Here is a 20541-nt window from a genome sequence, read left to right as displayed (position 1 = left end):
CCTTCTTCATGGACTCCTCTCATAAGAGTCTTCTGAGGCAGGAGGTACAATCCCCCGAACACTGGGGCCGATCAAACCTGTCCCACCGGACTTCGTTGGGAAAGGATTCAATATGATTCCTGGTCCCAAAGAAAAATGGGGTGGAGATCAATTCTGGATGTCAGTACACTCATCACCTTTGTCCACACGCAGCATTACAGAATGGTGACCCTAGCAGTGATCATTCCTTCTGTGGGCCTGTGGGATTGGTTTGTCTCCCTTGACCTCCAGGATGCTTATTTCCATTAAGCCATGTATCCTTCACCGAGACATATCCTATGCTTGGTGGTGGGCAGAGACCACTGTTGGTATCACATCCTACATTTCAGCTTTTTCACCGTTCCAGGAGTATGTACCAAAGTCTTATCTGCCCCCACAGCTCATCTTTGTCAGATAGGAGTAATCATTTTTCTCTACCTGCATGATTGGCTCCTGAAAGATCATCATTCCTCAAAGCTCAGATAGCAACCAGTAGGACACAATCTCTGTTCCACTGATTGGGCCTTCCCCTCAATGCGGAAAAGGCTACTCTCTCATCCACTCAATGAATAGACTTAGTCAGGACCACTCCAGACTCCTGTACTGCCAGAGCTTACCTGCCCAGGAGCAGATTCAACACTATGTCCAGCCTCATCTGAACAGTACAACAGAGCCCACAAACCACAGCAAGAACTTGTCCTTGAGTTCTGAGCCATATGGCAGCCAGTACATTTGTAACATCCTTAGCAAGTCTGCACTCTAGGTGTCTTCAGTTCTGGCGCTCAACCATTTACACACCCAACAGACACAACCTATACAAGCAGATGCCCATACCTCAATTCTCTAAACTGGTGGAAAGCATGCGTAGGAGTTCACTTCTGACAGTCCACTCCTTCAAGGATCATCACCACAGACACCTCCCTGACAGCATGGGGCACACACTTTCAAAACCTCATAAATCATGCCAAGTGGACCCCTCAGGAGGTTATCCTTCATATCAATGTACTAGAGCTCAGTGCGGTTTGTTGCATTTGCTAGCAGTTTTTTCCACACATCAGGGGCCACTCAATGAGAATAATTCTGGGCAACAGAGCAGCAATGTATTATCAATCAACGGGAGCAAGACCCTGATCATTATCCACTGAATCCATAAAACTATGGAAGTGGTGCATATCGCACCACATACAGATCTCAGCGGTTTATTTACCAGTGCTACAGACCATAGTGGCAGAGTCTCTAACAGACACTTCAGCATCGATCACAAGTGGGAGCTGAACAATGAGGTATTCGAAGATATGTCTTACCTGGGGCCATCCACAGATAGTTCTCTTTGCAACTCAATCCAATGCAAAGTGCAGCTGATTCTGTTCAAGAGGAGGGTACAGCCGCAACTCAATGGGAGATTCCCTATTCATTTCTTGGCCTTGCGTACTGCTATATGCTTATCCTCTGACTCCTCCTCTCCCATTGAGAGGTTTTCAGTCTTCACCCACCCAGCTATGATGAGGCTTCTCAAAGGTATCTTCAACCTCTTCCCTCCAGTTAAAGAACCAACTCCATCATGGGATGTCCTGGTATGTTAACTTAGTCCTCAGTGCACTGAAGAAACCCCCTTTTTGAACCTGTCAGGTGAACTGTTTCCCTCTTCCATCTGTCTCATAAAACCTCATTTCTCAGCCAGGAGGGCAGGGGTGTATGGAGCCTTGATGGCTGACCTGCCGCACATGGTGTTCTTCTGTGACAAGGTAACACTATGTCCACACCCTCATCCTCCCTAAGGTTTCCTCAGAATTCCCCATCAGCCAGAAACAACAAGGAGTCTGGTGGCACCTTAAAGACTAACAAATAAATCTGTTAGTCTTTAAGGTGCCACCAGACTCCTTGTTGTTTTTGTAGATACAGACTAACACGGCTACCCCCTGATACTTGATATCAGCCAGGAGATTCACCCACTGATGTGTTTATCCCAAGCCTCACTCTTCAAGAGAAGAAATGAGCCTTCATACACTGGATATAAGAAGAACTCTTGCCTTTTTCCTAGACAGGATTAGGTCCTTTTAGGGCATTACTCAATTTTTTTTTATCTCAATTGTAGAATGTGTGAAAGGACAGGAAATTTGCATTCAAACACTGTCCAAAGGGGCTGCAGGATGCATCTTAACCTGTGACAAAGCCGCCCTCCAAGAGTTGTAGCTCGCTCCACCAGGGCTCAAACTATCTCTGTAGCCCTGCTGAGAGAAACATCTATCCAAGCCATCTGCAGGGCAGTCACCTGATCTTCAGTACATACATTCTCCCAACACTACACTCTTGTGACTGCTTCCAGAGCTGACGCAGCTTTTGATGATGCTGTTCTGTGATCTGTACTGAATCCACCTTCTCAGCACCCTCCTCTGTGCTGGTACTGCTCAGGAATGAGGAGAGGTTACTTACCTTGGACAGTAACTGGAGATCTTTGAGATGTGTCTCTCTCTTTGGGTGCTCCACTCCCCACCCTCCTTCCCTTCTACCTCAGAGTCTCATGTGTGACGTCCGTGGCTGAGAAGGAATTGGAGTGGCGGCAGGTCCAACCCTCCCTATATGCCCTTGTACCAGAGCACTATGGTATGTAGGGATTCCTGTTTATAGAGTGAGATCAATACTGTATCCTGGAGCAATTAGGAATCCAGTGCAGTCTTTGAACTGGGGTACTGTGTTCCTTGTGTCTGGCACCACCAAATAGACTGGCAGCAGCAATCTGCATCAACTGTATCTTCCAAGTGGCCTTCAAGGAGAGCCCCACATACAGCATGTTGCGATATTCTAAATTAGAGGTCCCAGTGGCATTTGTAAGTGTGGAAAATTCTGCACTGGAGAAAGAATCACAACTGCATTTCTGGATGCAGATGTAAGCACGGTGGATTGATTTAAATCACCAAGTGGAGAGCCTTGATTTAAATCCATTGATATTAATCAACTTTTCCATTTGTACTTCAGTGACTTTTTTTTTTTTTAAAGGTGCATTTTCATTGGTTGATATAACCATTAAAACATGTTGATTTACAACTAAATAGAGTGTTTAAGTTAGATTTGGAACATCTTTTTGCTACTATACACTATAATTATATGCAATTTTATATGGCTTAATATTTTCAGATACTTAATTGTACATTTTTAGTATGTAAGATTTTGGGTACATAAACTTCTTATCTAAACATATCACATGTAAAACTAAATGATTTATTAAACAGAAAGATTAACTGTGGTCTGTGAATTAAACTAATTATTTCAGGTCAGCCTGGGAAAACTTTCAAATATGCCTAAGTGGAAGTGACTGGAGCTTAAGTTCCTACTTGCCTAAGTCGCTTGAAAATTAGACAGTGTCCTAAGTTACTTACACTGTCCTCCAGTCTTTTAAAACTAGTAGATCTCATCCCCTTCATCTTAATTTTTATTCATAGACAGGAAGAGAGAGACAAGTTTTCCTGCTTTTTGAACTGCCAATCGATTTTTCTCAACTTTGAATGAATTAGTGCAAATGAAGAAAATATTCTTTCTGTGCCTGCGGAAGCAGCTACTGCTGTCAATTGCTGGTTTAGCACTGCGACAAACTCTGGTTCCGGGTAGTTAGCTAGTGACTTCTCCCAGTTCAGTGGTGTGACTTTCTTTAAATTGAGAACTGAGCCAATCAGAGCTCAGGTAGAGAGAAGCTTTAAATCAGAAATATGAGACCACCCAGGTGAGCTCAATGGATGATCCTGTTGAGATACATGATGGTGCCTCCTGGAATCAGAGGCCCTGGGTCACAATGCCAGTGATCACTTTGCCAGTCTCTTGCACTCAGAAATACAGCCCCTGCATCCCCCACAGGATCAAGCCTTTAATATGGTGCTTGACCTCAAAAGTTAGATTTTTTTTCCCCCCTGATTCTCTTTATATCAGAAAAGCAGACTTTAACTCAAACGTTTTGATGAGGCTCATGGATTCAGCATATCCATTTTCTGTTTCAGTGTTTTAAGAGATTATAATAAATTTAGGCATTAATCATTTTAATATTAAATAATTTATTTTTGAAAAGAAACTTAAATTTTAAAAAAATCCAATAAAAAAAAATAAAATCAATTCTCATCCACCCTGGATTTCAGTGTTTAGCTGCCCACTTCTCCTAAAAATCCATGTGAAATTGGATATTTAAAAGCACCTCTTGGGCAAAGAATGGATGAATCCCCACAATAGTGGGGAATACAGTTGCTATTCTGACCATCTAGATGCTTTTCCCTCTGCATGCTATCATCACCTCTGTCTTGTCTGGACTCTGCTTCCTCCAGCTCATATTCATCCATGTCTCTCTCTACCACACATAGGGAAAGCAGACACTACAGCTGTAAGGAGGAAAGAATTTTCTACTTTGCATGGGGCAGAAAGAACCTCAGGCCGACTCTGGAAATTTACTACATTCTCTTTACAAACCAACTTTGGCTTCCAATCATTTAGAGTGTCTAAAAGAAGTGGTGTGATGGGAGTGTAATGTAGTTAAGGAGTTAAGTGTGTGAGAGAGTGTTTGTGCAATAGAGCATTCTGGAGAGAATGAAGAGTTTACCGTTGTTTAACACCCAAAATCAGAGCCCCATACATAATGCAAGTATGTAACCACGTTAATAGCTGCAAAATTTACCTTTTCCCACGGAGTTGCAAATATGTGTTTATATTGAATAAATCCACAAAAACAACCATTCTCCCTAAGCTGGACATAGAGTCCAGAAAGGTCCCCTCCTTCTGAGCTGCTTTATCCTGGCAGGTGTGATATTTCTTTGCTATAATGCAAACAAATAATCTGCATTAGCAATATATTTTCACATTGTATAGTATTTTTGGAATCTTTTCAATAAAGTGGAAGGTTTTGAATTATTTTTTGTAATCAGTTAACATAATTCTTGCTTAGATCTGGAGGCCTTGCTTCATAATTTAGGTGTCGTGTACTTGCGTAATTGCCCAAATGTGTTAGGGGCTATACTGTGGGTAAAATGGGCAGAAGAGTATCTACGTGAGAGAACATACATATATGGGTACAGTACAGGACTAATGGGATTAGGATATAAATTACATCCTAGGATGTAGAGCTTCTTCTTGCTTGTAATATATATTGTTGTTTGGACTTTTCCTTTCAGGCATCTTCCCCAAAGGCTATCTGAGGATATCCAGGACTTTGTCACTGATGTAGCCTACAAAATGGAGCTTCTACAGATAGAAAACATGGTTCTGAGCCCCTGGGTATTAATTGCTTCTGTCCTGCTCCAGAATTTGCCAGCCATAGATTTTGAACTTCTGGTTGAAAAGACACTTTGGCTGAAAGGCTTAACGCAGGCTTTTGGAGGATTCCTCGAGTGGCCTGGTACGCGGAGAAAGTTATATTCCTTTTTCTTAGGAAAGTTACACTGTGAAGTGAGTTTTATTTATGTTGAAGTAGTACTAAAAGCCAAGCGTAGGGGTTTTAGTCCTGATCAAGAGATTTTGACTGAAAATCCAGTCATGTGGAGACAGAACAGATGTGCTACTTTTTTGAGTGTGAAGGGGTAAAGAGGGAGAAACTCCAGTATATTATATTAAAATAGTGCTGAGATTTGCCTAATATTGTTTCTTTATCCAAACCCTAACTTTTGAAAGCACAGGTCACAGAACGTTATCTGAGCTGCAACAGGAGCTCAGTATAGTACTGAGTCTAAAGTTTGATATCCAGTGTAATGTAAACTGCCCCTGTAATCAAGAACCCTCCCAAACACGTGCACAGAAAGTCACATTACAGCTTTGATTTTGATTTTTTTTCTCCTATTCCATAGTTTGAGAACGTTTACGCCTGCCTCAGGGTCTGCTCCTCTGCCCAGTTCTTTAAATTAAGCATTCTTTATATTTAACCTCTCTTTAAAGTGGCTCATGTTACTTCATATGGAGAGCTATGCAAGCCAAAAAGATGAGGATAATCCAGTCTTGTGCTTCAGTGTATAAGTAGTAACATACATAAAAAACTTCGTTTACGCTATATTAGTAAGACGACAGTTTTCCCTTTAAAATCTCTCAAATATAAACTATAGTCCAAGCAGGTCTTTACTCTAATGCTCATTTGTACGTAATCAAAAGGGGGAATATTTTTACACACCGCAGGCAGGGCCGGATTAACTCTCCTGTGGGCCTGGGGCTATTAGATTTTGTGGGGCCCCCATATACAAGTCTTTTTCCTAATTTAAAACAAAGTTATTACAATTATAGCATTGAGGCTATTAACACTATACTAAATTTGCCTTTTAATTAACATAAAGCCGTTCTGTGGTTACATTTCAGTCTTAAAACATGTAGAATATAATTAAGTTAATTCAAAATAGCCTACTTCTTACCTTAGAATAGCTGTTATATTAGTTTCTTTCTGGGAGGGATTTTGGGTGCAGGAGGGGGCTGCAGGCTGGGGCAGAGTGTTGGGGTACAGGAGCGGATGAGGGGTGTGGGCTCTGGGAGGGAGTTTGGTACAAGAGGGGATTCTGACCTGGGGCAAGGGGTTGTGGTGCAGGAGGAGGTGTGAGGTGCAGGCTCCAGCCGGGAGGTGCTTACCACAGGTGGTTCCTGGCCAGCGGTGCAGCAGGGCTCAGGCTGCCTGCCTGCTTGCCTGCCATAGCCCCACGCTGCTCCTGCAAGCTGGCACGTCTCTGCGCACCCCTGGTGGGGAGAGGGACAGTGTGTCTCTGTGTGCTGCCCATGCCCACAAGCTCCGCCCCCGCAGCTCCCATTGGATGGGAACCGGCCAATGGGAGCTGTGGGGATGCTGCTGGGGGTGGGGGCAGTGCACAGAGCCACCTCCCTCTCTTTCCCCCACCCAGGGGCCACAGAGATGTGCCAGCAGCCAGTAGCGGTACATTAGCTTGACTCATGGTACTCATCCCCTAGACCGTGTCAGCTAGTAGAGGTCTCTTTGCCCCCCCCCATGTTCTGTAAAACTAAATGGCAGAATCATTTACTGCTAAAATAAGCAGCCTATATTGTCAAAATGCAAGACAAAGGACTGATGATAGAGCAGATTCCACTATTTTGTGCTGGCCACTTTATGGGGCATGGTTTATGCTTAAATTTTAGGTTGACATAGCTGTCTCTCTCAGGGGTATGAAAAATCCTCATCCCAGAGTGATGTAGTTATGCTAATCTAACCCCCAGTGTAGACACAGCTAGGTTGATGGAAGAATGCTTCCATCAATGTAGCTGCTGTTGCTCCAAGAGATGGTGTTCCTACAGCAACAGAGAAACCCCTTCCGTCAGTGTAGGCTCCATCTCTGCTACAAGGTTACGCCAGCATAGCCAGGGTGATGTAGCTATGCTGGTATAGTCCCCCATAGCATAGACAAGCCCTGGGTATGATTATACGTTTGGGGTTTTTTTACTTTGAGTTATTAATTTGAAGTAGTTAGCACCTTTTGTAAAAGTTTGGACACTCCATCAAAGTCTGTGGTTTGTAGTCTATATAAACCACGTAGCTCTTTCCCAACCCCACCCCAACTTTAGCTCCTAGTTGTTTCTGTGTTGTCGTACTAGCTGTTTCTAATACATTGGGTTTATTTATCTATTGTTGAAATGTACCAGTGTGTAAGAAAACTATATTAGAGGATTGCAAAACAACCTATCTGCCTCACCACTTCTCACCCTGTTGAGCAACTTTAGTGCACTGGCAAAGTTAGGACAAGACACGTTGAAGCAGCAGATAAGCCACTAGCTGCTTGGGGATAAATTGATTTTAAAAGAAACAAATGTCCCCTTTTAAATTAAAAAAACCCTTTAATGTCCTGTAGATTGGCATGCACAGAGTCCTATTATCATATGTTTTACCTCTTCATGTTCAGTTTAAGGTTATTGTCTATTCCCTTGCATGTTAGTATATTCTGGTCAGACAAAGAATATTGTCTCATATTCTACATTGAGAATGTTTTGAAACAGTTAGTTTGATTAAATAAATTAAAATATCTGAATTAGTCAAAGTAGAATAACTCAAGGTAAGCTTTGTGAGTGGAAGAGGTTGTGCATATGCTGTATACTTTGGGTCTCATACCACAAGTTCTGCGGTGTGCTTATCTTCATTTTTTTTTTCTTATCTGCTATACCCTCAGCTTTGCAAACACTCACTTACGTCTTTTGAATAGCGTTCTCAGTAAAACTGTTCTTGAAAAAGTGTGCCAGGGATATGTCTTATGAAGCAAGTAGAACTTTGAGCTTGGGTACAGTCTGTTAACTGTAAGCAGGTGTGTTATGCAATGATGGTTCCATTTTTTCTTCTTTTAGTTTAAGGTGAGTGTGAGGGATCTTTGGTTTGTGGGAATTAAGGGCAACTTTGTCAAGTCTCCTAGATCTGATTCAAAGGTTACAATATCAGAAGACTTCACAACAAAAGAATGGTATCTATCCAAAATTATTTTAGCTGATTCAGTGTGAAAGATTGCTGTATCTAAAAAGCTTACCTCTCAATAACTGTTTTCTTTATCCTCTGTAGCTGTGGTCTACTTAGTCAACCAGGCTTATTTGCTTAACATATCCTTACATCACTACTTCGAGGAAGTTTCTCTAATATAAATGTTCTTACAGATTGGATGATAATAATAAGCAAGGTCTTGAAAACTATATCTCCCCTTCCAACCCCCTCCCCCAACCAAACTGGTATAAGGGTCTAACTGATAACTGCTTAGGAAGATGAGCCACTTGCAACGAGAGCTAGTCTTAAATCAAAATTCTCCTCTTAAATATTTATCCATCTAATTTTGACATGACTTTCTCTCCTTTTGTGCATGGAACTCCCACTGACACTAATGTAATATTGGCGCATGCAGCGGTAGAACAATATCTGAATTGAGATTAACCATGCAGATCTAAGAGGCAAATTTTGCTCTTACCTTGACAGAGGGATAGATAAGAATTAAAAATGTACATTTGCAGATCTAAAATAAATATGGTGAACAAAGCTATGAAATGTACCTGTCTAATAGTGGAGCTCTGTGTTCTCCATTGAGAGGTTCAGAACAGTGGTTATCCACTTTCGGTTGCAGGGAGGGAAGGAGACCACTTTCTATTTCCTGAGGTGATAAATAGGGCCCTACCAAATTTACAGCCATGAAAAACACGTCATGGACCGTGAAACCTGGTCTCCCCCTGTGAAATCTGTTTTGTGTGTGTGCTTTTACCCTATGCTATACAGATTTCACAGGGGAGACCAGCGTTTCTCAAATTGGGGGTCCTGACCCAAAAGGGAGTTGGGGTGGGGGAGTCACAAGGTTATTTTAGGGGGGGTATTGCCACCCTTACTTCTGCGCTGCCTTCGAGCTGGGCCTCTGGAGGGTGGCGGCTGTTGGCAGAGTGTCCAACTCTGAAGGCAGCGTCCCACCAGCAGCAGCACAGAAGTAAGGGTGGCAATACCATACCATGCCACCCTTATTTCTACAATGCTGCCTTCAGAGCTCGGCGGCCGGAGAGTGGCAGCAGCTGACTGAGGACCCAGCTCTGCAGGCAGCAGTGCAGAAGTGTAAAAGCGGCAATACCACAACCAACCCTCCCCCACACAATAACCTTGTGACCCACCCACAATTCCTTTTTGGGTCAGGATCCCTAAAATTAAACACTGAAATTTCAGATTTAAATAAATCTGAAATCATGACATTTATTATTTTTAAAATCCTATGACTGTGAAATTGACCAAAATGAACCGTGAATTTGGTAGGACCCTAATGATAAGGTCTAGGTTGTAGTTCCAGGAATGTCTGAAATTATTCTCTCCACCTCACCCTATGCTTTTTTCTGCCTCTTTCCAACATGGATCATCCTGGAATAGTTTTCTAAGTGTTCCTAGAGGTAAAAATTGTTCTAGGTTGCAAAATATAATGTAATATTATACATTCTGCACTTACTTTTTCCTTTAGCATTTGCCTGAGTGTTATGTCTTTTTACTAGATAATCTATGTGCCAATAAAGCAGTCACGTCCAGCCTTGCCCTGCACTCCAACATTGTGAGCCTTGTCAATGGCCAAGTGGTTTTAAATGACGTGGGAATGGAGGATGGAGCTACAGAGGATCTTGTTTTTAAACAGGCCCTCTCCATCCTCATGTGCGGAGCCTACAGGAACCAGTTGCTAAATGTGTTTGTGCGCCCATCTCTGGTGGCAGTAGCATTGCAGATGACGCAAAGTTTCAGAAAAGGTAACTTCATAATATTAACGTATTATAAAGGAGCTTGACCTGACTTTCAGACGTGTTGGGCACCTGGAGTGCCTGCTGATGTCACGGGATGCTAATCAAATTGAATACTTACACCAACATTCAGAGTGAGGCCCACTGGCATCAGATTTTTATTTTTTTGCAGCTTTTTTAATGCCCTGTTCACACTAGCACAAAGCTAATCCGTTTTCACAGCCATGTTACAGCATTCCTCCAGGAACCATAGCAGATCTTTTTGCAATGTATTAAGTCACAGGACAAGGTAATGTGACTCTCATGATTCCTGACATTATTTATACTGATCTGCAACATATTACTGACCTGAAAGTAGATACCCTGCAGGTCTTTCTCTTGTTGGCATTCTGATTTGCATTTGGAATTTGCCTGGGAGGATCAACTACTGCAAACAGTGTAAATAGTTTTCCACACCAGTTGTGGTATATGGAACAGTATTTGAAACAAGATACTTTCTTTAGTAGGGTCTGAATGCTATTTAATAGGGTTGTGGAATAGTTTAGTATGGACGTGGCCTTGCTCTGACTGTTCAGGTGTTTTGAGTGTATGTACAGATACTCTAGCACATCCTAGATTTATTCCCATAGAGTGCAGTTAGTTGTAAAGCTCTCTCCATCTCCTTGCTTGTGTCAGTGAAATATTGTAGCAGTCAGTATTTTTCCCTTGTTTAGTACTTGTGATAACTTTTTTTTTAAACAGAAAATGTTTGTTTTGGCAAAGATTAATTTTAAACATCTACAGTATTTCCTGTATGTTCAGGAGATTGCACAAAAACAACCAACTTTTTCCCTTTTTTAAGATTAGTTGCATAAAGTATATAGATTATACTATTTCAAGTTGAATCAGTCTCTGTGTACATGCTCCTATTTTTTTTTGTCCAAACATTTGTGCTAATAGTGCCCTGTTAGAAGTTTCCTCTTACACTGAAGGCTTTCCCCCCCCTTATTTTACAGATGACTTAAATGAACAATGTTATATCCTTAACCTTATTTCTTCCTTCTTCCCCCCCCCCCCCCCATCCAGAGGAAATCTATAGCTGCTTCAACTTCTTGCGAGACATTTTTTTTGATGAGTTCATCTTCTTCCCTGGCATTGCACTGAAGGTAAATCATCCTGTGTAAATAAATAAGGGTACATACATGCACTTTTATCTGGGTACATGGTGGATTAGCTTTAGTTTTGTGGCAAATTCTTTGAGCCTGAGATTTGTCAGATCTCATCTAACCAGGAGTTGGGAAGAACGTCTCAAAGGAAAACCAAGTGTAGGTCATGCAGTGAATGCCAAGTTCTACCATGAGTAAGATTTGCAGCAGTTTCTCCATATAGCATTAAAGGGCTTGTGCTGCTGAAAGAACACTCTTTCAGGTGAGATGTAAAACTACTGTCCTGACCTCTTGTGGATTGTGAAAGAAACTGTGGTGGGTGCGGGGTGGGGGTTGTTTTGTTTTTCATGAGAGTAAATTGTGTTAATCCTGATGCTCTGGTTAAATTCCAGCGTGCAGTGGCAGCATTTGCCTACATAAATGCTCCCAGGAATTCTAGTATATTTCACTCACTTCTAAAAAGCTGTTGTGGTAGACCAGTCATTGTGGTGTAGAATAGAATGAGTGCTCTGTTCTCTGCAGAAATTATATTCACTATTTTAATGTTTTACTACTATGTCTTTATTATCATGGTGCACAACATTGATTCATGCGTTTTGCATAAATACAGTGCATATATAAAACGTCATTGTTAATAAAACTAGTTATTGCCCTTTCAATGTGGTCATGACTGGCCCTTTTGTGTAACTATATACAGTACATAAAGTATGCAATAGTGTAAATACAACTTAATGTAATGTCTTCTGAGACTTCTAGTTCAAAAGAAAAAATACCAAGAAGGATTAGGTGATGCTATATGTTTGATGCTCCCACTGAAATTAAAGTGAATGGAAGTTTTGATATTTAATAGTTCAGGGATTGGGCCCAAATAGCTGCCCACGTTTTATTTTAATCAAAAAATAAGTTATGTAAACACTTTAGACAAAAGTAACAAATTATTATATTGCATTTGTACTATTTTAAAATAGCCACAGCTTTTCAATACAAAAAAGAAACCCTTCCAGGTTGCTTATGTGACTGCATATGTTAACTTAAAGGTTCAAGTAATGTTTTCTTAAAATAAAATAAAATAAAATAAAATAAAATAAAATAAAACAAAACAAAACAAAACAAAAACCACACACCATGGCACCAAACTTGAAGGAAGTGTTTACACTGGAAACACAGATTAAAAGTGTTGTGTATTTGGTTGTCGAAAAGCTTAATTATGGTGGAACTACAAAGCTCTTACAGTCCCTTCAATCCTTTTGATATATGGTGTGTCAGAAATGCTTTGGATTTTAGAGTGCAGATCTGAGGTGTTCTCACTTCAAAAGTCTTCAGGAAGTTTAATTCCTAACTACATTGTAAGTCCCCTAGAATAGTTTTACAAAGGGTGTAGAAGTGTGAATATATTTTGACATAGAAAAAAGAGAAAGTAGTCTTAAATTTCTAAAAATTCTGTTAATACAGTGAAAGAAATCCTAAAATTTGTATATATTGGAGAACTCAGAATTTGTGCTGTCAATTAAACACAGTTAACTCGTGATTAACCCAAAAAATTAATTGCAATTAAAAAAAATTAATTGTGATTAATCACACTGTTAAACAATAGAATACCAATTGAAATTTATTAAATATTTTTGGATGTTTTTCTACATTTTCAAATATATTGATTTCTGTTACAGCACAGAAAACAGTATACAGTGCTCACTTTATATTTTTACAAATATTTTCACTGTAAAAATGATAAAAGAAATAGTATTTTTCAACTCACCTCATACAAGTACTGTAGTGCAATCTCTTTATCGTGAAAGTGTAACTTACAAATGTAGATTTTTCTTTTGTTACACAACTGCACTCAAAAACAAAACAATATAAAACTTTAGAGCAGGGATCGGCAACCTTTGGACCGCGGCCCGTCAGAGAAATCCGCTGGCGGGCCTGGACGGTTTGGTTACCTGTAGCGTCCACAGGTTCGGCCGATCGCAGCTCCCACTGGCCATGGTTTGCCATTCCAAGCCAATGGGGGCTGCAGGAAGCAGCAGCTAGCACATCCCTCGGCCCACGACGCTTCCCGCAGCTCCCATTGGCCTGGAACGGCGAACCGCGGCCAGTGGGAGCTGCGATTGGCTGAACCTGCGGACGCTACAGGTAACCAAACCATCCAGGCCTGCCAGCGGATTTCTCTGACGGGCCGTGGTCCAAAGGTTGCCGATCCTTGCTTTAGAGCCTACAAATCCACTCAGTCCTTCTTGTTCAGCCAATCACTAAGACAAACAAGTTTGTTTACATTGACGGGAGATACTGCTGCCTGCTTCTTATTTACAATGTTGCCTGAAAGTGAGAACAAGCGTTTGCATGGCACTTTTGTAGCTGGCATTGCAAGGTACAGTATTTACGTTCCAGATATGCTAAACATTCCTGTGCCCCTTCATGCTTTGTCCACCATTCCAGAGGACGTGCTTCCATGCTGATGATGCTTGTTTAAAAAAAAACCACGTTAATTTAATTTGTGACTGAACTCCTTGCGGGAGAATTGTATGTCTCCTGTTCTGATTTACCCACATTCTGCCATATATTTCATGTTATAACAGTCTAGGATGATGACCCAGCACATGTTCGTTTTAAGAACACTTTCACAGCAGATTTGACAAAACGCAAAGAACTTACCAATGTGAGATTTCTAAAAATAGCTACAGCACTCAACCCAAAGTTTAAGAATCTAAAGTGCTGTCCAAAATCTGAGAGGGACGAGGTGTGATGCATGCTTTCAGAAGTCTTAACGAGCAACATTCAGATGCAGAAACTACAGAACCCGAAACACCAGAAAAGAAAAATCAGCCTTCTGCTGGTGGCATCTGACTCAGATGATGAAAATGAACATGTGTCAGTCCGCTCTGCTTTGGATCGTTATTGAGCAGAACACATCATCAGCCTGGATGTACATCCTCTGGAATGGTGTTGACGCATGAAGGGACGTATGAATCTTTAGCGCATCTGGCACGTAAATATCTTGTGACGCCGGCTACAACAGTGCCGTGTGAACGCCTGTTCTCACTTTCAGGTGACATTGTAAACAAGAAGTGGGCAGCATTATCTCCTGCCAATTGTAACCAAACTTGTTTGTCTGAGTGATTGGCTGAAGTAGGACTGAGTGGACTTGTGGGCTCTAATGTTTTACATTGTTTTATTTTTGAATGCAGTTATTTTTTTGTACATAATTCTACATTTGTAAGTTCAACTTTCATGATAAAGAGATTGCACTACAGTACTTGTAATGGGGAAATTGAAAAATACTATTTCTCTTCGTTTTTTAGAGTGCAAATGTTTGTAATAAATATAAAATGAGCACTGTACACTTTGGTAGTCTGTTGTAATTGAAATTAATATATTTGAAAATGTAGAAAACATCCAAAAATTCTTAAATAAATGGTATTCTATTATTGTTTAACAGTGCGACTTTCAATAGGAATTAGGTGCCTAAACATTGTTTGTCTTTGAAAATCTCCCCCTTATCTTAAGTAGGAAAAGAAGTTTCGTTTTACCTTATGATAACTAACTCCACTTCAGCCATGGCATGGTCCCTACTTTAGAGAGCTTTTAACATGTTTTATGTTAGATGGTTGTCATTGTTGCTAGCGGAGAGCCTAGGGTTGACCACGACCAGCTAACTCCCGTCATACTGGGGCAAAGTCCTGGATGAAGTGATATAGGCTAATGTAATGCCAACTTCTTTCCTAGACAAGACAAGATCCCAGAGGCCTTCCTGTGAAGATAGAGAGGCCATTATATTATGAGGCCCCCCAGTTTGAGAATATAAACTTGGTGAAAATATGAACTCAATACCTGTTCAGAAATTGATTCTTGGTATACTTGAGAGTGTCTAGAAAACTTCTTTCAGAAACTTCAGTGGCAGCCTGATGGTAGCTGTATGCTTTATTTTCATGAGGAGACTTAGCTGCACTTGTCCTAGTTGGGAAAAGTACCAGTTACACTGTTTTTCCTTTGCCCCACAGGACTTTGAAGAAGGATGTTTTCTGCTTACAAAATGTGATGTAATTCAAGTGACTCCCCAGGAAATCTTAGTTACAGAGAAAGGAAATTCTGTAGCAGCTTTTTTGGCAGCTCTGTTCAGGCCTTTTATGGAAGGTTACCAGGTACACAATTCTTCACAAAGTTCGCACCTACTCTCTCCTGTCCCCCCACTCACAAATTCTATGGGGAATGGCATGAGTCATGGTTCTTCTATGGTAGAAACACTAAGTGTTAGTATGGGTGGGAGTGGAAGGGAGAAGATACATAGCAGTAGTAAGTTTTATCTAATGATGTGAAGAGATTGGTTCCCTCTCGTGACACAGATTTTAAAAAAAATTACAGGGTAATTAACTTAGTGCTAAGGTTCTTGTGACAGGCTAGTTGGAGCTGTGGTATCTTTTATATAAGTGAATCTGCATGTGAGGGTTGGTGTTCTGGCCCTGTGAAGTGCAGTTTATTTAAGAAGAGCAATCCAGAGCAACAAACACCTTGTCCTGTTTAGGTCCCAGCACAAATAGCGCCCAAGTCAAAAATAAATGAGTAAGTTTTCAGCCAAAAGAGGAAGGGTAGGCTCTGTGGTTCCCTTGGCTCTAGCCCCCTCCCTTGCAAATCATTCCCTCAGGGAATCTGTTGTCAATGGGCTAATTGTCAGTCCTTAGAAGGAGGACTTCTTTAGCATATGTAAGTGGATAGTATGCAAACTGCAGAAGTTGGTTGTATGTTTGGCCAAAGCCTGCGTGGGAATTCTTTGCCCTGTCAATGTCTATTTTAATTCTACTCCCGTCCCACGAAGCCTACCAAAACAAAATAACTCTTTACACTTCTTAAATAAAATAAATATGCTAGAAGAGGATAGCAAATTCCCACCACTGTGAAACCGTGTCAGTTATTGGCTAGATCATAGTGGCCAGAGTCATAAGAACATAAGAATGGTTATACTGGGTCAGACCAAAGGTCCATCTAGGCTAGTATCCTGTCTTCTGACAGTGGCCAATGCCAGGTGCCCCAGAGGGAATGAACAGAACAGGTAATCATCAAGTGAGCCATCCCCTGTTGCCCATCCCCAGCTTCTGGCAAACAGGCTCAGGACGCCATTGATGGACCTATCCTCCATGAATTTATCTAGTTCTTTTTTGAACCCTGTTATAGTCTTGGCCTTCACAGCGTCCTCTGACAAGGAGTTTCACAGGTTGACTGTGCATTGTGTGAAAAAATACTTCCTTTTGTTTGTTTTAAACCTGCTGCCTATTAATTTCGTTTGGTGGCCCCTAGTTCTTGTGTTATGAGGAGGAGTAAATAACACTTCCTTATTTACTTTCTCCACCCCATCATGATTTTATAGACCTCTATCATATCCCCTCTTAGTCGTCTCTTTTTCAAGCTGAAAAGTCCCAGTCTTATTAATCTCTCCTCATACGGCAGCCGTTCCATACGCCTAATCATTTTTGTTGCCCTTTTCTGAACGTTTTCCAATTCCAATATATCTTTTTTGAGATGGGGCGACCACATCTGCACGCAGCATTCAAGATCTGGGCGTATCATGGATTTATAGATAGGCAATATGATATTTTATGTCTTCTTATCTATCCCTTTCTTAATGATTCCCAACATTCTGTTTGCTTTTTTGACTGCCGCTGCACGTTGAGTGGATGTTTTTAGAGAACTCTCCACAATGACTCCAAGATCTTTCTTGAGTAGTTGCAGCTAATTTAGACCCCATCATTTTATATGTATAGTTGGGATTATGTTTTCCAATGTGCATTACTTTGCATTTATCAACATTGCATTTCATCTGCCATTTTGTTGCCCAGTCACCCAGTTTGAGATCTTTCTGTAGCTCTTTGCAGTCTGCCTGGGACTTAACTATCTTGAGTAGTTTTGTTTCATCTGCAAATTTTGCCACCTCACTGTTTACCCCTTTTTCCAGATAATTTATGAATGTTAAATAGGACTGAGCCCAGTACAGACCCCTGAGTGACACTGCTATTTACCTCTCTCCATTCTGAAAACTGGCCATTTATTCCTACCCTTTGTTTCCTATCTTTTAACCAGTTACGAATCCATGAGAGAACCTTCCCTCTTATCCCATGACTGCTTACTTTGCTTAAGAGCCTTTGGTGAGGTTCCTTGTCAAAGGCTTTCTGAAAATCTAAATACACTATATCCACTGGATCCCCCTTGTCCACATGCTTGTTCGTCTATTGATGGCTCTTCCACTGACTCACTGTTGACCTAGGACAGGTTACTTGACTTCGGTATCTCACTTTCCCCATCTGTGAAAGGGATGTTGCTGAAAAGGAATGTCACTTTTGACAATGAGGCAACTTTTTCAAAGACAAGGACCATAAACCAGTTTCTAATATGATTTATTATTCAGTCTTGTTTTATATACTAAGATTCTTGTTATGATTACCCAAATAATATTAAAATTTTCTAATGCTTTGCATAATGTTATATTTGTCAGCCTACTAAAAATATATCTTCCAAATTGATTATTAGGAGGATATGTTATTCCTTTAAAAATATTTGCTTGTAATTAAAGACCAATTCAAGTTACAGAATAAGAGGAAAAGCTTGAACACTTTTTTAAATTTTATTTTTTAGATAATCAGCAGATATCTTTCAAAAGAAACAAAAGAGGCCTTTACCGAAAAGCAGTTTATACTTGGAATCCGTAACTTTGCTTTTCAGCTTCTTGAGACAGGTACGTTTGCTTTGTGTGGTGGTGTTGGTGCTGTGATACCTTACGTGTGTAATAGTTTGAGTGATTAATGGAATTTTAATTGCCCCCTATGCTTTCTCTGTAGGAAGCACTCAGTGTTATGAAGTCTTGTCTTCTGACTTGCAGAAAAATGCCCTGGCAGCTTTTGTGCGCCTAGATATAGTGAAGAGGATGAAAACGTAAGTAATAGAAGAGGCCCTTGGGTTTGCAAGAATATTATTAGTAAAAGTATTTTGCTGGGGTCTGGACACAAAAGTTGGAAGGTAAATGCAGACAATGTATTGTCATTATGAGTCTGACTAGATCCAAGGATGAGATCTAACGTAATTATCAATTGCAATGAGTGATTATACATTGGAGATATTTCCGTTAGTATATCATAATTCACGTACAGAACCATCGGACTCTTTTATCTGATATCTTAATGGTTGAACTATAAAATACTAAACAATATATTACAACCCTGATTTTTCTGAACTTGAGCCAACTAAAGTTTGATTACATACACCTCTACCCCGATATAACAAGACCCGATATAAAACGAATTTGGATATAACGCAGTAAAGCAGTGCTCCGGGGGGGCAGGGCTGCACACTCCAGTGGATCAAAGCAAGTTCAATATAATGCGGTTTCACCTATAATGTGGTAAGATTTTTTGGTTCCCGAGGACAGCGTTATATCGAGGTAGAGGGATACCCCCCACTGTCATACTGAGTCACAAAGTTGGCACCTTCTTTGTATGCGCCAGTTCCCCAAATATGGCATCTCTTAATTCTATATTAGTATTATGGGATCTGAAATACAGAATTTACAAAGTTCACTAGCTGGCTTCTAAATCTTTTGACCCCATTGCTTTTTTGGTTTGAGGTGTTTACCCCCAAGACCTCTGGATAAACAGGATTCTGCTCTGTTTGCGTAGATTGTTTGTAACACACTTTAAAATAGCTAGGTTTTTTTAATCTCCTTTTTATTAAAATGGAGACACAAATTACTGTTGTATACAGGCAATGTAGTAAACGGCTCATTCTGACTGTACCATAGTGTTGACTTTTGCTTTAGCATTGCAAGTTACATGAATTTAAGCTACACTGTCTAACATTTCTAATTATGAATAAATACTAGGGTTAACTGATAAAATATGAAATCAGCTAATGCTATAAAAAATAGTGTGTGTGTATACACATAAATGTGTTCATATTTTATAAATTCCAAATATATTATGGATCTTCCTATGGTGTTAGTAGGGCAAACAGTTTGCAGTGAGCAGATTACCTGGCAAATTTAGCCCCTTTCCCTTTTATGAATAGTCTGTTAATAGACACATTTTTACAAACTTGCATACTAGTCACAGTTGACCAAATGATGTATCCAATTTATTGTGAATAATCGGTCTTTGTTCTGCGATCTTAGTTGTGTGCTATCTTAGTTCTTTGATTGGGTGACCTTCTAGCTCAAACACTCAGATTTCAATCAAGACTGCCAACAAACTACTTGTGGGAACGATAGTGTAAAATAGGGATGCTTTCCTACATCACTGGGGTGTTGAGGATGAATTAGTTAAGACTAGTAGAGCACTTTGAATACATCAGTGCGAGGTACTGTTGCTATTGTAGTATCAGCCTTTCCACAGCACCTAGTTGTGATGTTACAAAAATAACAACAAAGAGTCCTGTGGCACCTTTATAGACTAACAAATGTATTGGAAGATAAGCTTTCGTAGGTGAATAGAAACGCAAGACGTCTGACGAAGTAGGTATTCCCCCATGAAAGCTTATGCTCCAATACATTTGTTAGTCTGTAAGGTGCCACAGGACTCTTTGTTGCTTTTTACAGATCCAGACTAACATGGCTACCGCTCTGATATGTTACAAAAATACACTTTTATGAGGCACATCCTCAGCTGAGGTAAATTGATGTAGCTCCATGGAAGTCAGTGGTGCTATGATGATTTACACTAGCTCAAGATCTAACTTGATTTCAGATGGGTAGTTAAAACTCATATAATAAAACAACAGGGGAAGGGAAATACAGGAGAAAAAATATGGTCTAGAAGCATACCTATCTCTCTGTAGTATGGCTTTTTCAAAGAGCATCTGTGATGTGTCAGCAGACCTTTTAGAGCTGATTATATGGGTAAAATTGATGGAGGAAGAATAATGAAAATATTATTTCTCCAGATAACTTGAAGTGTTATCCTTTTTTTAAATATTCATTTTCCCATCCCAAAAGATTAACCGGCCTTATTACTGTTTTTTGTTTTTGTTTTTTCCTTATCTAGGACCAATGGATTTACTTACACTGTAAACAAAGAGGCACTCAATAAAACAGCAGAAATGTTTGGTAAGTGTATTTCTTATTGGTATACTAGTTAAACGTATTTATGGGGAGACGTTCAAAGTCACAAAGAACAGTTACATACCTAATTCTCATTGAAAGTCACATTGTCTGGTATCG

General features: G+C 40.3%; 1 protein-coding gene across 2 annotated transcripts in view; it reads left to right on the top strand.

Annotated features, from left to right (window-relative positions):
* Positions 1-20541, top strand: part of GNPAT (glyceronephosphate O-acyltransferase) — a 53287-nt gene that overhangs the window by 31836 nt on the left and 910 nt on the right. For both annotated transcript variants that reach the window (XM_005291250.5, XM_005291249.5), the window contains exons 9-15: positions 5166-5389; positions 9967-10212; positions 11269-11348; positions 15347-15487; positions 17970-18069; positions 18173-18266; positions 20366-20427. In XM_005291250.5, coding sequence (XP_005291307.2) covers positions 5166-5389; positions 9967-10212; positions 11269-11348; positions 15347-15487; positions 17970-18069; positions 18173-18266; positions 20366-20427 — 947 coding nt within the window. The remainder of the gene's footprint in view (positions 1-5165; positions 5390-9966; positions 10213-11268; positions 11349-15346; positions 15488-17969; positions 18070-18172; positions 18267-20365; positions 20428-20541) is intronic.

This window comes from Chrysemys picta, chromosome 3 (assembly GCF_011386835.1).
Source record: "Chrysemys picta bellii isolate R12L10 chromosome 3, ASM1138683v2, whole genome shotgun sequence".
NCBI lineage: Eukaryota > Metazoa > Chordata > Testudines > Emydidae > Chrysemys > Chrysemys picta.
The sequence above is the reverse complement of the archived record's forward strand: the minus strand, read 5'-3'. Positions and strand labels throughout refer to the sequence as shown.